We start from the raw sequence: 14,092 nt of genomic DNA, 5'->3' as shown, positions 1-14,092 counted from the left end.
GGAGACGTGGAGTTATACGTTACCAGATACCATTTCAGATAGTGATATTGCTATATAAGCATTACAGATATATCTGGTTAAGAATGTAGGCGTAATTGGTACGGAGTACTAAACAATTTTGAGCCATACCAATGTCTATTGGAGCACATCCTGAACTAAAATCTCACCTGGTCATTCCAGGGGAAATCTACACACTTATTTTCTGGCGTAAACCAAAATAACATTATAAATCTTTGGTTCAGAAGTGAGCTTCTTAAATTCCTATGGCTGTCCAGAAAAGAAGGAAAAACTAAAAAAGAAAGTTCTTTATACTCCCTCCGTTCCGTTTTTTAATAGATGACGCCGTTGACTTTTTCTCACATGTTTGACCATTCATTTTATTCAAAAAATTTACGTAATTATAATTTATTTTGTTATGAGTTGTTTTATCACTCATGATACTTTAAGTGTGATTTATATCTTATATATTTGCATAAAATTTTTGAATAAGACGAATGGTCAAACATGTGAGAAAAAGTCAACGGCGTCATCTATTAAAAAACGGAGGTAGTATCAGGTAATTTTACATTCTTACCTATCAGAAAATGATATGAATAATGAGATCTGTATACACAAACACAAGGAAGTTACGCATGGAGCAGACGTCGTTCACCTTGGAGAAACTAGTTCTGTAGTTCATCAGCAGCGGGCATCGTTAAGCAGCAGCCTTGCCACGTTTCACAGGGGCACGAAGGGAGGCTCTGTAGGCAGCGTCTGACTTTTCAATGCCATCAAACAGGTAGCTGTAAGGCGGTGTTCTGACGTATCTTCCTGAACCGGGAACAACGTTCAGAATGCCATCCTCCCACACAACTCGCCCTCTTGAGATCGTGACTTCTACCATTCCCTACACCGATTGAGAGAGAAAAAGAAAACATAAGTTGAATTCAAGCTTTTGCAAATGCAGTTGTGAGTAACGAGGGACCGACCTTTCCTTTCCTGCCCTCGTACACATTTGTGTTGGACCTTGAATGGTGTGTGTGGGCACCCATGACAAAGCTCCTCTCGGGATTCAGGATGATAATATCTGCATCAGATCCTTCCAGAATTGCTCCTTTCCGAGGGTATATGTTGAAAATCTTGGCACTGAAAAGATTTGAGTAATTTGATCATTGTACTTCGTTGAATAGTGGGGAATTTGTTGTTTAAAATGATAGCTAGTGAATTTCTTCAATATACCATTCTGTGCTTGTCACTCTCACATAATCACTGACAGAAATTCGGCCAGTCTCCTGCATACATTGTATGAATGTCAGATAAGAGATATACTGGAAATGGAACCACTGGATTGCTGACTTTTTTTTTGATACTGTAGAATATTTTCCATTAAAAACACCATTCAAAATATCAACTTACCACCATACTGTCCCAAATAATATGCATCCTTTCCTCGATACCTGGGGTCAAGCGTTTAAGAGAGAGATGCCTTAGCTGGGTTTATTCAAACCAAACACGAATTCCTTATAAAATCAAAAGTTCTTTTATATACTTATTTGTCAACGTTGAAATTCACAACCCACAAGGATTACCATTAACACCATTAGGAATCTTTCTGAAATCATCAGAGCCGAAAGCTTTCTGTGTGGAGTTGAAGGTGCAATGATCAGTTCCTACAAGCTGCATAGAAATGAAGAGCAGTTAGATAGTCATCCATGTGAAGTTTTCTACCCCTTAGCAAGGTATAAGTTTCTGCAAGCAAACAGTGCGCCCCTATAATTTGCTAACTGACCTCCAAATATTAGCTAAGATGAAAAAGTAACTCCGTGATGTCAAACTGAGGGTATGAAAAGTATCACCTGTAAAATTCCTGATGAAAGAGCAACTTGAAGTGCTTTATTATGTCCTGCTTCTCGGATAGGAGGACTCATTACATACCTAGAAATGTGATATGAGATAAAAGAAACCACAATTGCATAAACAAAGCATTAAATTTGTGCTTTTATTTACTTTGAAGCTATCATGAAGTCCGGATCCCAAAGCCAAGAATCATCAAGTACTAGCCCAGAAACCACAGGTTCACCAATGACTCTCTGCCCTGCAAAGTATGAATTTGTATCAATATATGCTTTGTTTGTCAAATTGAGATATCTTGCCAAATTTATATCAATGTAGATATCTGGGGCATGATCAATCCAATGCGACTTTTCAGTTCCCAGGACCCAGGCCAGCTTGTTATTTGAAACCAGACTACTTAAAAGTGCAAATGAACATATACAATGTATCTTTCTAGGAACATATTCATTCATATAAAAACTCTGGCTTGCTTGCATGCATGAGTAATTTGATTGCAACTGAAAGGTAAGGTGGCAGACCTTCTCTTTTAGCCTTGGCAATCTCATCCATTGCATCAATGCTCATCACATGAACAACATACAATGGTGTATTGACAAACTTGGCTAATCGAATTGCCCGAGCAGTTGCTTCCCCTTCCAACTGCAGGGAACAAGAAGCAGCTCAATGGTATCTATCCTTCCTTGTGAGAGAAAATACACAAATTTCATGGTGTGTCTAGTTCACCAAATTGACTTGAATATTGTATAAGAAAACACTTGATCTGTCCAACATATCAAGATAAATAGGCATAACAGTAAATGCGAAGAGTTAGTGTGAAATTACAACTGGAGGTCTTGAGAGAGCATGTCCTTCTGGGCCAGTTATCCCAAGATCGATCATTCGTTGCTGTCCCTCAGCAACAGCATCCCCATTCTCTGCATGAACCATAGCCAAGGCACCAAGAGATTTGCATTTCTGTAAGCCTTGCAGGAGTAGGTCATCCGTGACCATCAATGAACCTTTATACGCCATGAAGAACTTGAAAGAATTGATCCCTGAAATATTGGCAATTTAAATTCTGGCACTTAGACTACGATACAATATAGTACCAAAGCATCATGTTCTGATAGACATTGCAGACTACAGGAAATTTGCAAAGTTGATTTCAGGTTGAAACATAGGAGTTGCTTCATGAACCAGAATGGAATTTCTTATTTCTGATGAAAATAACTGACAGCACAAAAAGAAGTACTGACCATGTTCCTTAACCATCGTTTCCATTTCCCTCGAAACATCATCATTCCACTTTGTAATGGCCATATGAAATCCATAATCCATGGCAGATTTTTCTGCCTTCTGTTTGTAGGATTCCAAACCTGCAGTTAAATTGCCATTCACTGGAATGACGAAGTCAATGTGCATTGTTGTCCCACCAGCCAATGCTGCAGCATGACCACTAAAGAAATCATCAATGGTTACAGTTCCCATGAATTCCATCTCCAGGTGAGTGTGAGGGTCAATTCCACCTGTGTGACATTTGCCAGAAGAATGATAAACCCGAAGAGCAAGTAATAACTAATTCCAAAATGTTTATCAAAACCGTAAGAATTTACCTGGCATGACATATTTTCCAGTTGCATCAATCACTTTTACATGATCATCACCAACCTAGATATGAAAACATGAGACTTTTCAATAGCAAGGTTGAAACATTAAGAGAGGACATGGTTTGATAAAAAGCTGCTCCAACACAACTTCCCTCTATTTATGGACCCCAATTCACAGTTCCATAAAAAAAATTGCTAGTTTCAGATGGCTTCTCACTCATCTCAAGAAAGAAGGAAAGATAACTGTGTTCATTTTTTCCAGTTTACTGTTTATACTGTCACTTCATATCTCCATGACCTTTGTTTTACATTTACCATAGCAGTTACTTTTACATTTACCATAGTAAATTGCAGTGACCTATTACTACAAAACTGTTCATCTTAAGATGCTACATCCGTCCCAAAATATAAGAACCTAAATCGGATGAGAGATTTCCTAGTAACACGAATATGAACATATAGATATTTCTGAGTATTACGAATCTGGTCAACTACTAGGAAATAGAAATATCTTATCTGGTTATAGGTTCTTATATTTTGAGATGGAGGGAGTATAAGCCAGTTCCAGAGTCACTTGGCAATTTGGCATCAACGAACATGGCTACAGTCTAGCCTCTACTGATGGCTCATTGGTTGTTGCAGTCTTGAAGACGGCAAGTCAATGCGCAGTCCGAATCCCAAGAGGAGCCAATCCGAATCTCCCCAACCCCAGAGCAAAGTCTCAGAGATCAGCAGCCACACTCACCGGGATGTTGGGCCGCACGGCGACGATCACGCCGTCCTCCACGTACACGTCGGCCTCCTCCACCCGGTGCGCGTTCACCACCGTCCCGCCCCTGATCAGGATCCTCCTCCCGTCCCCTCCGCCGCCGCCGCCGACGCCGCAGCCACCGCTTCCTCCACCGACGGCCGCGCAGAACTTCAGAGTCCAAAACCCAAAATCACATCAGACCAACCAAACCAACCAAACACGCTGGCGATCGAGCGACAGAGAAATCCGAGCGCACCCCACCTCGTTCGCCGCCGGGTGAGCCACCGCGACGGCGACGGCGCCGAGCAGGAGCAGCAGGATGTCGCCGTGGAGGCGGCAGGGCATCGCCATGGCTCCTCCTCCTCCGACCGCCACTTCCTCGGATCCTCAGAGACGCAGAAGAGCGGAGAGAAGAGAAGAAGCAGAGAAAAAAAAAACCACTAAACCAGTTGTCACGTTCGTTCGATTCTCTTATCCAATCAGCAGCGCGTGCGACGTATGCGGGGAGGACTAACACATCAATTAAACGGATTATTATTAAACAAAAACGAAAGAAAAAAAAAACAGAGAAAATCCTGGGTTAGTTGGAATCTCGCGCAGGCCCTCGTCACCAAATCCATCCGATAATCTTCTTGCTATAAATCCGATCTGCAAACCATCTTCAGAACGTCACTGTCATCCAGCGCCGTAAGAACTCAGGCTGTGTTTGTGACATCTTGGATAGAGCAAAACTCCTGCAAGCTTCAACTACGTGCTGCCTGTCTTTGACAATGGCTGCACTTGCTGCAAAGATCTGCTAAGTGAGTGAATCCATGAGCACATCAGAATTGCAGTGCCTACGTATTTACTTTGACGGAATCAGAGAGAATATACCGTGGTTCAAACAGATCATGGTGCTCCTGCACATTGAACTGTTCCAGCAGCCAAAGAATCAGCAGCGTTAAGCTAGTATAGCAGTAACAGGACAGTAATAATGGGTAGTTGCAAAATGCTTTTCTGACATGGTTACTAAACCTGCTATGTTCGTCGAAGTTGCCTTGACGACCTTCTTCGTATCCTAGTGTTGAGAAGATCCAGAACATGGCAATGATATTCCCTAATGTTGTCACGTCAGGGGAGATCCCAGTAAAACTGAGGAAACACTGATGAGCAAAATATTTACTAGTTATTAACTGTATAACCTTTGGAGCCTCCAAAGTCATTGTATTCATAATGAATTTATGTAAATTGTGGCAACCAATTCATTAGAACATATTCTGATCTATTTGAAGAAAACACATCTCTACTTAAGGTGCACGGAGGATCTATACCTTCTGCATTAGATAATGCAAAGGCAAGGTTTGTACTTGACCCCCATTATATCTGTATGAATTGGGCTTATGTCTGTCTCACTAACCCTAAAGCTTCAGGTGATGCATTTTGCTGAACAGCATGGTGTAGTTTCCCCTTTCTCGAATTATAGGATTAACCACATGTTTGTCACTTTTTCTTCAGTGCCATCTTGAAAGAAAAGGAGTTAAGCTAAGCGAAGCTCAGCTGGCGGAAGGCCATACCAAAGTTTGGATCCTTATTTGTTCTTAATTGAAGTGATATAAGTTCCTCAATAGTATCACACATTTTTATTTCCAAAGAAATTTTAATGAACAGGTATTAACACTGTAAGTCTAATAGGTATGAACATATGACCAAAAGTTAGCTACATCAACCACCACTAGAAGCCGACTGTCTAGACAAGAGTGTCCCCGACTCCCGAGTCAAGAAAACTCTCCTCCAGATTTTAAAGAATTGTCTTGTACTCCGAACTAACTCTTTTTTGTTTTGATTCCCACGGGCCAGACGAGAAAATTGCAATATTGGGACTGCAAACATGGGGGCTCCGCTGTTTTGACACTCCGAGTGGATGACAAATAGGTCCATTTGTGTCTATGAAATGTGGGTCCAGTGTCATTATAGCAAAAGTTAATGTTTGCAGTGTCATAATTGCAAATCCCCCGGCCCATACACCAAGTGATTATGGATCAGGGTTTAATTTTTCGGTTTGGCCGATTCTATCAGAGGCCACCGATATATCAAAATTTCCGACTTTAGAAATTTCGGTCTAAAATTTCCAAAATTTTAAACAAATGTTGGTCAAATTTGAACAAAATGTTACCAAATTCACAAAAAAAGACCGAAATTTGAACTCTGCTGTGGACTGCACGATCAAAAGTATAAACTTCCTTCTTTTTAACATGATCACAAACTTCACAAGAAGTGTACAGTCATCAAAATTCAACACGCTTGCAAAGACCAGATTATTTTTATAAGATAATGTCAGGAAAGACCATGTGAACCGGACTTGTACGCTGTATCAAGTATCAACCAACTGAGTGGAAAGAAAGGAACAATACAATATCAACATCACTTCACAGTTGTATGGGGTAAAAAGTTCCAACGCGCACATAAGCTTTTAAGTGATTAATGATCTATGGAAAGAGATTGTTTACGGGGCATATCGTGTCTGAAATTGCGTGGAAAAACACCACCTTACAGGTCAACGTCCCAAACCCTTGTTAATTCAGTCTTTCTTCACTTCTACTTCTTACAGGCTAAAAGGGCAAAAGAGGGGAACACACAGACAAAAAAAAAAAACTGCCATGGCAGCAGAAGCAATTTTAGGAGCCTTCATGCAAACCCTCTTCCAGAAATTGTCAGAAGCAACCCTTGATCATTTCATATCTTGGAGAGGCATACATGGCAAGCTAGAGAGCCTCTCTTCCACACTGTCTCAGTTACAGGCTTTCCTTGACGACGCTGAGGAGAAGCAGTTGACAGATGCATCTGTGAGGGGATGGCTAGCGAAGCTCAAGGATATCGCGTACGACCTTGATGATCTGCTGGACAGCTATTCAGCCAAAAGTATGCGCATGAAGCAGAGGCAGGTGATATTCCCCACAAAGGCAAGTTTTCTTTCTTCCTCCTTCTTGAGTAGGAATCTGTACCAGCATAGGATAAAGCATAAGATTAACATCATATTGGAGAGATTAGATAAGATTGCGCAAGAACGCGACACCATTGGGCTCCAGATGATATGTGAAATGAGACGGTATGATACCTCAGAGCGTCCGCAATCAAGTTCTCTTGTAGATAGTTCGGCTGTATTTGGTAGGGAGAGGGACAGAGAAGAAATGGTGAGGCTGGTGCTCTCTGATAATGGACATAATTCCTGCAACTTATGTGTCATTCCAGTTGTTGGCATGGGTGGGCTTGGTAAAACTACTCTTATGCAGATGGTGTACCATGATGACAGAGTAAGAGAACACTTTGACTTGAGGATCTGGATCTATGTGTCTGAAAGTTTTGATGAGAGAAAGCTAACACAAGAAACTCTTGAGGCTTCTGACTATGACCAATCTGTTGCTAGTACTAACATGAATATGCTACAGGAAACACTCTCCAGAGTATTGCGGGGCAAGAGGTACTTGCTTGTCTTGGATGATGTCTGGAATGAAGACCTTGATAAATGGCACAGCTATAGAGCAGCCTTAATTTCAGGAGGGTTTGGAAGCAAGATAGTGGTGACATCACGAAATGAGAATGTTGGCAGAATCATGGGAGGAATAGAGCCCTACAAGTTACAGAAACTATCAGATGATGACAGCTGGTCTGTATTCAAGAGCCATGCATTTAGGGATGGTGACTGCAGCGCACATCCGGAGTTGGAGGCGATAGGAATGGAAATTGTGAAGAAGCTGAAGGGATTGCCTCTTGCATCAAAGGCATTAGGGAGCCTCCTGTTTTGCAAAACAGATGAAGAGGAGTGGAAGGACATACTGCAAAATGACATATGGGAGTTACCGGCAGATAAGAATAACATCCTGCCAGCCCTACGTCTAAGTTACAACCATTTACCACCACATCTTAAGCAGTGCTTTGCATTCTGTTCTGTATATCCTAAGGATTATATGTTCAGGAGAGAGAAACTGGTTAAGATCTGGCTAGCACTTGGTTTCATCAGACAGTCTAGAAAGAAGAGAATGGAAGATACTGGAAATGCATACTTTAATGAGTTATTAAGCAGGTCTTTCTTCCAGCCATATGAGAATAACTATGTGATGCATGATGCAATGCACGACCTTGCAAAATCTATCTCCATGGAAGACTGCGACCACTTAGATTATGGGAGAAGACATGACAATGCCATTAAGACCCGTCATCTTTCATTTCCATGCAAGGATGCCAAGTGCATGCACTTCAATCCACTGTATGGGTTTAGGAAGCTAAGGACACTGACTATTATCCATGGATACAAGTCAAGGATGTCTCAATTGCCTCATGGTCTATTTATGAAACTTGAATATCTTAGAGTGCTTGATATGCATGGACAAGGCCTTAAAGAGTTACCAGAATCTATAGGGAATCTGAAACAACTGCGCTTCCTAGATCTCAGTAGCACTGAAATCGAAACATTACCAGCATCTCTTGTTAAGCTCTATAACTTGCAAATACTAAAGCTGAGTGACTGCAATTTTCTAAGGGAAGTGCCACAAGGCATCACTAGGCTCATTAATCTGCGCCACTTAGAAGCAAGTACAAGACTACTGTCCAGGATACATGGAATTGGAAGTTTGGTATGCCTACAGGAACTAGAAGAATTTGTAGTTCAGAAGCGCTCAGGGCACAACGTCACAGAACTAAATAACATGGATGAGCTGCAAGGACAACTTTCTATTCGTGGCCTCAATAATGTACCTAATGGGCAAGATGCAGTTTGTGCAAAGTTGAGAAACAAAGAGCATCTTCGAACTCTACACCTTATATGGGATGAGGACTGTGAAAGCAATCCTTCAGAGCAGCAAGAAGTTCTAGAAGGTCTTCAACCACATCTCGATCTCAAGGAATTAGTGATTAAAGGGTTCCCTGGGGTGAGGTTCCCAAGCTGGCTGGCTAGTTCATTTCTTCCCAAGCTGCAAACCATACATATATGCAACTGTAGAAGCACAAGGCTTCCAGCTTTAGGCCAGCTTCCCTTTTTAAAATATCTTGTCATAGCTGGAGTAACTGAGGTGACACAACTCAGCAGTGAGTTCACAGGATTTGGACAACCAAAAGGTTTTCCAGCTTTAGAAGATCTTCTATTGGAAGATATGCCAAATCTGAGCGAGTGGATTTTTGATGTTGCTGATCAATTGTTTCCACAATTAACTGAACTTGGTCTCATCAAGTGCCCACAGTTGAAGAAGTTACCTCCTATTCCATCAACACTAAGAACACTGTGGATTTCTGAATCAGGGCTTGAGTCACTTCCAGAGCTTCAGAATAATTCTTGTCCATCTTCACCAACATCTCTATACATCAATGATTGCCCAAATCTAACATCTCTACGTGTAGGTTTACTTGCATACAGACCAACAGCTCTCAAAAGTCTAACAATAGCCCATTGTGAAGGGCTTGTTTCACTGCCAGAGGAGTGTTTCCGTCCATTAATATCACTCAGAAGCCTGCACATCTACGAGTGCCCTTGTCTGGTGCCTTGGACAGCACTGGAGGGAGGCTTGCTTCCCACTTCAATCGAAGATATCCGTCTAAACTCATGCACTCCATTAGCAAGTGTGCTTCTAAATGGCCTAAGTTACCTTCCTCATCTAAGGCATTTTGAAATTGCTGATTGTCCTGATATCAATAACTTTCCAGCAGAGGGTTTACCTCACACACTTCAATTTTTGGAGATATCATGCTGTGATGATCTTCAATGCTTACCTCCTGGTCTGCACAACATCTCCTCACTTGAAACACTACGGATTAGTAACTGTCCCGGGGTTGAAAGCTTGCCAAAAGAAGGCCTGCCGATGGGGCTCAACGAGCTTTACATCAAGGGATGTCCACAAATTAAGCAACAATGCCAAGAAGGTGGGGAGTATCATGCAAAGATAGCTCACATCAGAGATATAGAGATTGACGGGGATGTCATTGTGCCTGAGCAGATATAGAAGGTAATACCTTTTCTGTAAGTGATCTTGATGCTGCGATTATCCCTTCCTTTAACTTATCAGCTTGGAACAACATATATGGCCTTAATTGAGGCAACGATTTGATGCAATAATCTTTATGCTCTACATTTTCTTTGCTAAAATGAGGTTGGCCAATTGGGAGTCATTTTTCAAGTCTAATAAAGTGTGTTTACCCTAAGAACTACGACTGTAGTTAGTATCATGTAGTCCCATCTCCTTAATCATCTCAATCCCTTTATAAGCATGGGTGCATCCATTGTTCTCCATATAAACCTATCAAAATATATCCCCAATTTAACCATAATGGCATCGTCCCTAGTAGGCTAGTACTATACATTGTGATTAATTCACTCCAATAGCATCATCCAATTTCCCACTCACATGAACACGAAGAGATATCACACTACACTTTTGGACGGGGTGCAGGGATTTAGGTTAGGGTACTCACCTGCCGGTGTTTGGACAGGGAGGAGCCGAGGAGGAGGGAGCAAAAGCAATGCGGGCGGTAGAAGGATGCAGCAGCGGCCTCCAGCCGTCCGCCGGCGCCCGTGCGGCGGCACGGGTTGAGCTCCGGCGGCTCGTGGCGAGAGCCCCTGGAGGTGAGAGCTCCGGCGGCGGCGGCAGAGGAGCGGAGCGCGTCCTGTGTTTTGCGGTTCTCTTGCCTCTGACTCTGAGACTGGAAACCGGGCCCCACAATGCAGCGACTCATGCGCACTCCCAAAGTAAAACCGCGCGAGGAGTGGTAGGGTTTTCCATGGAGGCGGCGGCGGCGGCCTCTCCACCGGCCGGAAGATGGTCCCGTCGTCGAGCTGGGCCGAGCGGCGCGGCTCGTGCGCGACGGCCTCTTCTTCTCCCCCTGCCCCATCGCCGCTCTTCACAGGGTAAGGCCTCAAAATTTTTCTGCAAAGCGGGTGTAATCTCTGATTCTCTGAGCGCTTTGCTTGTTTCCAGATCGCGGCGTGGCGGAGCAGGGGCGCCCTCCCGGTCGCCGTAGATGTGGCCGCGGCGTTCGTCGAGATACGGCTGCGGGAATCGGAATCCCTTCTTCTTCCCGGTATGTTGATTTGTGCGAGGTTGCGACAATTCTGCTTTGTGTTTATGGAGTTGGGATGATGTTATAGGCCCTGTTTATATCACACTCTAAATTTTTTTTCATCCTATCACATCAAACGTTTGAACACTTGCATGAAGTATTAAATATAGGTTAAAAAATAATTAATTGGACAGATTGCGACTAGTTTGCGAGATGAATCTTTTAAGCCTAATTGCTCCATAATTTAACAATGTGGTGCTATAGCAAACATTTGCTAATGACGGATTAATTATGCTTAATAAATTCGTCTCGCGGTTTACTGACGGATTCTGTAATTAGTTTTTTTATTAGTATCCGAACACACCATGCGACACCCTATGTAATACCTGATATAACATGCTAAAACTTTACGTCCCTGATGTAAACACCCCCATACTATGTGTTTGCTTGTTTTCTATAGGAATGTGATGGCTGTGGATGATCCGCTGGAGTCTGAAGAGATGTCGGCGATGCTGTGTAGTATGGCAATCATGAGGTGAGCAAGTAGATTCCTACTGGATGCATGGGAAAAACTCTCAAATAGGAAATTGCAATTCGTTTAGTGGTTTCACAGCATCATTATCCCGCTGAAGGCAAAGTGCCCTTCATATTGGGTGGGCTTCAGATGCATATGTCACAGTTTGTTGTGCAAAGAGGTTGATTTTTAAGTTAACAGTGTTACCCTCAACAGCGTCTGCGAAATTTAGGGAGATTCATACGCGATAAATAGTCTTGGCTGTGGATAACATAAACTGAATAACAAGTTGTGATATGAAAACTATCATAACAAAATTATCGGAGAAGGAACCAAGATTGCTGCTTGCCATACTGAAGTCAGTAGTTGAAATGATTGATGTGGAACAGTGGAAGGCCTTAAAAACAAAGTACTGTTCTTATTGCTGGTTCTATTTTCAATTTGCTTCCCTCGCTGGATCTTATCTTAGGATTCATTTGATGCATTGCTTCAAAAACTACAATCCTGCGATGGAAGGATTACCCTTTTTTAATTTTATTGTCCATACCTGATGCTAACATTTCTATTCCTGTCTCTTTTAAGAGTTATATTGCCCAGGCATGTGCCTGACCTCATTGGCTTTTATTATATTTATAGGTGAATCCAATGCTTGAATGCCAGCAAAAATGGAAATTTATATTCCCTTGTTCTGTGGCTTGTGACAAATATAAAAGAAATAAAGGATTCAGGCTGCATTGGACTTGTTCACGAGATAGGAGTGCTCTCTTCAGACAGAAATGTAGTCCAATGTTCCTGTCCAGCAAAACTTCTGCAGAAGTTGAGTTTGTCCACTATAGGTGAAAGATGTCTCATAGATGCAGCACTACTGCTGTTTGAGATGGCCAGCAATAATGTGAAAGAGAAACTGAGGAAGCTTCTTATGTTATCCCTGGGAAAGTTGGCTAGAATTTCTATCCTCACGGAGTCCTCCAAAGAAATAGAATCAGCTGACAGGGCAACAGAGAAGCTGGAAATGTTCAAGTCACAGTTGAAACAGAAGGATGTATGTTTGGCAGAAAATGGCAACGGGGGATCATTGAACACAATCTTGTTGGAGAAACGTAGCAGATGGTCTATAACAAAGTCTTGGACCCCCTGTGCGATAGGAATGGTACCATGCTCATTTAGTTCAACGGCTGTTCTTCCGACACTTGATGTCATCGATCATGAATTGAAAGATGACACATTGGAGCAACATGTAAATTTTGAGCTTGATGACCATACTGAAAGGGCTGGCTATCATTCTCATCCTGAGAAGCAATTGGATGTTGAATGCATTCCGGCAATATCTGAACGTGAGATTTCAGATATGTCAGAAGTGACCTTTCCTCTGAAAGTCTGAAGGGTAAGTTACTGGTTGGTGGCGTGTGGAAGGTGATGAGTGAAGGGAGCTACTCTTGATTAAGTCAAAGATGAAAATTTTGTTGTAACAGTAGCTAGTTAAGTTGTGTCATGTGTCCTCTTAAACCAGCAATTTCAGGCTGTTACGAACGGCGGATAGTTCTATCTTAAAGCTGGAAAAAAAGAGAGGGAAATATATGACCAGTACTTAAACTTGGACTAGGGTGTCATTTAGGTCTATGAACTTATAATGCACATCCATTTCCTATTTTGGTTTAATATATAATCTGAGGTTCAAAGTACAAGTGACTCAGGTTGGGTGCTGACATGGCTGTCCATAGTGATGAAAATTTTGTGGACCCCTCTGCTGTACAGTATGCTCCCAAATCAACTCCGTCCACTACCAAATAGACTAACATCGCGTGTGTGGGAGAGGAGGCGAAAGACATGGTGATTAAGGTTTCTGCTATCATCGGCAATCAAAACTCTCCTCTAGGGGTGGATGTCGAGCTGGCTTGACTCGGCTTGTTATCCTAACGAGTTAAAACCCTAGCTCGGCTCGGCTCGGCTCATCAGCAAGCTCAAGCTAGCTCACGAGCCAACGGAAAAGGAGGAAAGGACCCGCGGCGCGGCCACACAGCCAGCGGTGGGCGTCTATGGGCACAACGGCACATGGACCACACGGAGGAGCTCGACTGCAGAGGACACAAGCTCGAGCTCGTTGACCACCATGGGAGGAGATCGACGGCGGAGGAGACAAGGTCGAGCTCGCTGGCGACCACGGGGTGGAGCTCGACGGTAGAGGCGACAAGCTAGCACTTCGACCACGTGGATGAGATGAGCTCGAGCTCCATGAAACTTGCACCAGGGAGAGGAGCTTGTTGTCAGGCAGCGCCAGACGGGTGCCGACACCAGGCACTGGGGGTGATCAGCATCGGGCACTAGGGACAGGCGGCGTCGGGCACAGGCAGACTGCGCTGAGCGCTTGGTGACGGGCATGTGGTG

General features: G+C 43.0%; 2 protein-coding genes and 1 pseudogene across 2 annotated transcripts; 2 read left to right on the top strand and 1 right to left on the bottom strand.

Annotated features, from left to right (window-relative positions):
- Nucleotides 1-12: 12 nt before the first annotated feature.
- On the bottom strand, nucleotides 13-10,859 carry LOC4327558 (dihydropyrimidinase). The gene is made up of 16 exons (XM_015795654.3): nucleotides 10,609-10,859; nucleotides 5,185-5,312; nucleotides 5,044-5,081; nucleotides 4,432-4,963; nucleotides 4,165-4,338; nucleotides 3,426-3,480; nucleotides 3,069-3,338; nucleotides 2,656-2,867; nucleotides 2,352-2,472; nucleotides 1,987-2,074; nucleotides 1,836-1,914; nucleotides 1,569-1,656; nucleotides 1,396-1,436; nucleotides 1,219-1,271; nucleotides 969-1,125; nucleotides 13-886 (listed from the first exon to the last, which is right to left on the bottom strand). Exons 4-16 carry the CDS (start codon nucleotides 4,519-4,521, stop codon nucleotides 695-697), a joined length of 1,620 nt encoding a protein of 539 aa, XP_015651140.1. The 5' UTR covers nucleotides 4,522-4,963; nucleotides 5,044-5,081; nucleotides 5,185-5,312; nucleotides 10,609-10,859; the 3' UTR covers nucleotides 13-694.
- LOC4327557 (putative disease resistance protein RGA4) lies at nucleotides 6,623-13,392 on the top strand. Its single transcript, XM_015795651.3, has 5 exons — nucleotides 6,623-10,142; nucleotides 10,627-11,041; nucleotides 11,112-11,214; nucleotides 11,654-11,728; nucleotides 12,344-13,392. The coding sequence occupies exon 1, from the start codon at nucleotides 6,807-6,809 to the stop codon at nucleotides 10,137-10,139; it is 3,333 nt and encodes a 1,110-aa protein (XP_015651137.1). The 5' UTR covers nucleotides 6,623-6,806; the 3' UTR covers nucleotides 10,140-10,142; nucleotides 10,627-11,041; nucleotides 11,112-11,214; nucleotides 11,654-11,728; nucleotides 12,344-13,392.
- On the top strand, nucleotides 12,361-13,392 carry LOC136355499 (uncharacterized; annotated as a pseudogene).
- Nucleotides 13,393-14,092: the final 700 nt, after the last annotated feature.

This window comes from Oryza sativa, chromosome 1 (genome assembly GCF_034140825.1).
Source record: "Oryza sativa Japonica Group chromosome 1, ASM3414082v1".
Classification (NCBI taxonomy): Eukaryota; Viridiplantae; Streptophyta; class Magnoliopsida; order Poales; family Poaceae; genus Oryza; species Oryza sativa.
Note: the sequence above shows the minus strand (reverse complement) of the source record. Positions and strands in the feature narration are given on the sequence as shown.

Coding starts and splice junctions, on each gene's coding strand:
- LOC4327558 (XM_015795654.3), bottom strand. CDS start 4,521: ATGGCGATGCCCTGCCGCCTCCACGGCGACATCCTGCTGCTCCTGCTC. Junction 3,481..4,164: donor CCGTGCGGCCCAACATCCCG/GTGAGTGTGGCT, acceptor TTTCATATCTAG/GTTGGTGATGATCATGTAAA. Junction 1,272..1,395: donor TTATTTGGGACAGTATGGTG/GTAAGTTGATAT, acceptor CAATGTATGCAG/GAGACTGGCCGAATTTCTGT.
- LOC4327557 (XM_015795651.3), top strand. CDS start 6,807: ATGGCAGCAGAAGCAATTTTAGGAGCCTTCATGCAAACCCTCTTCCAG.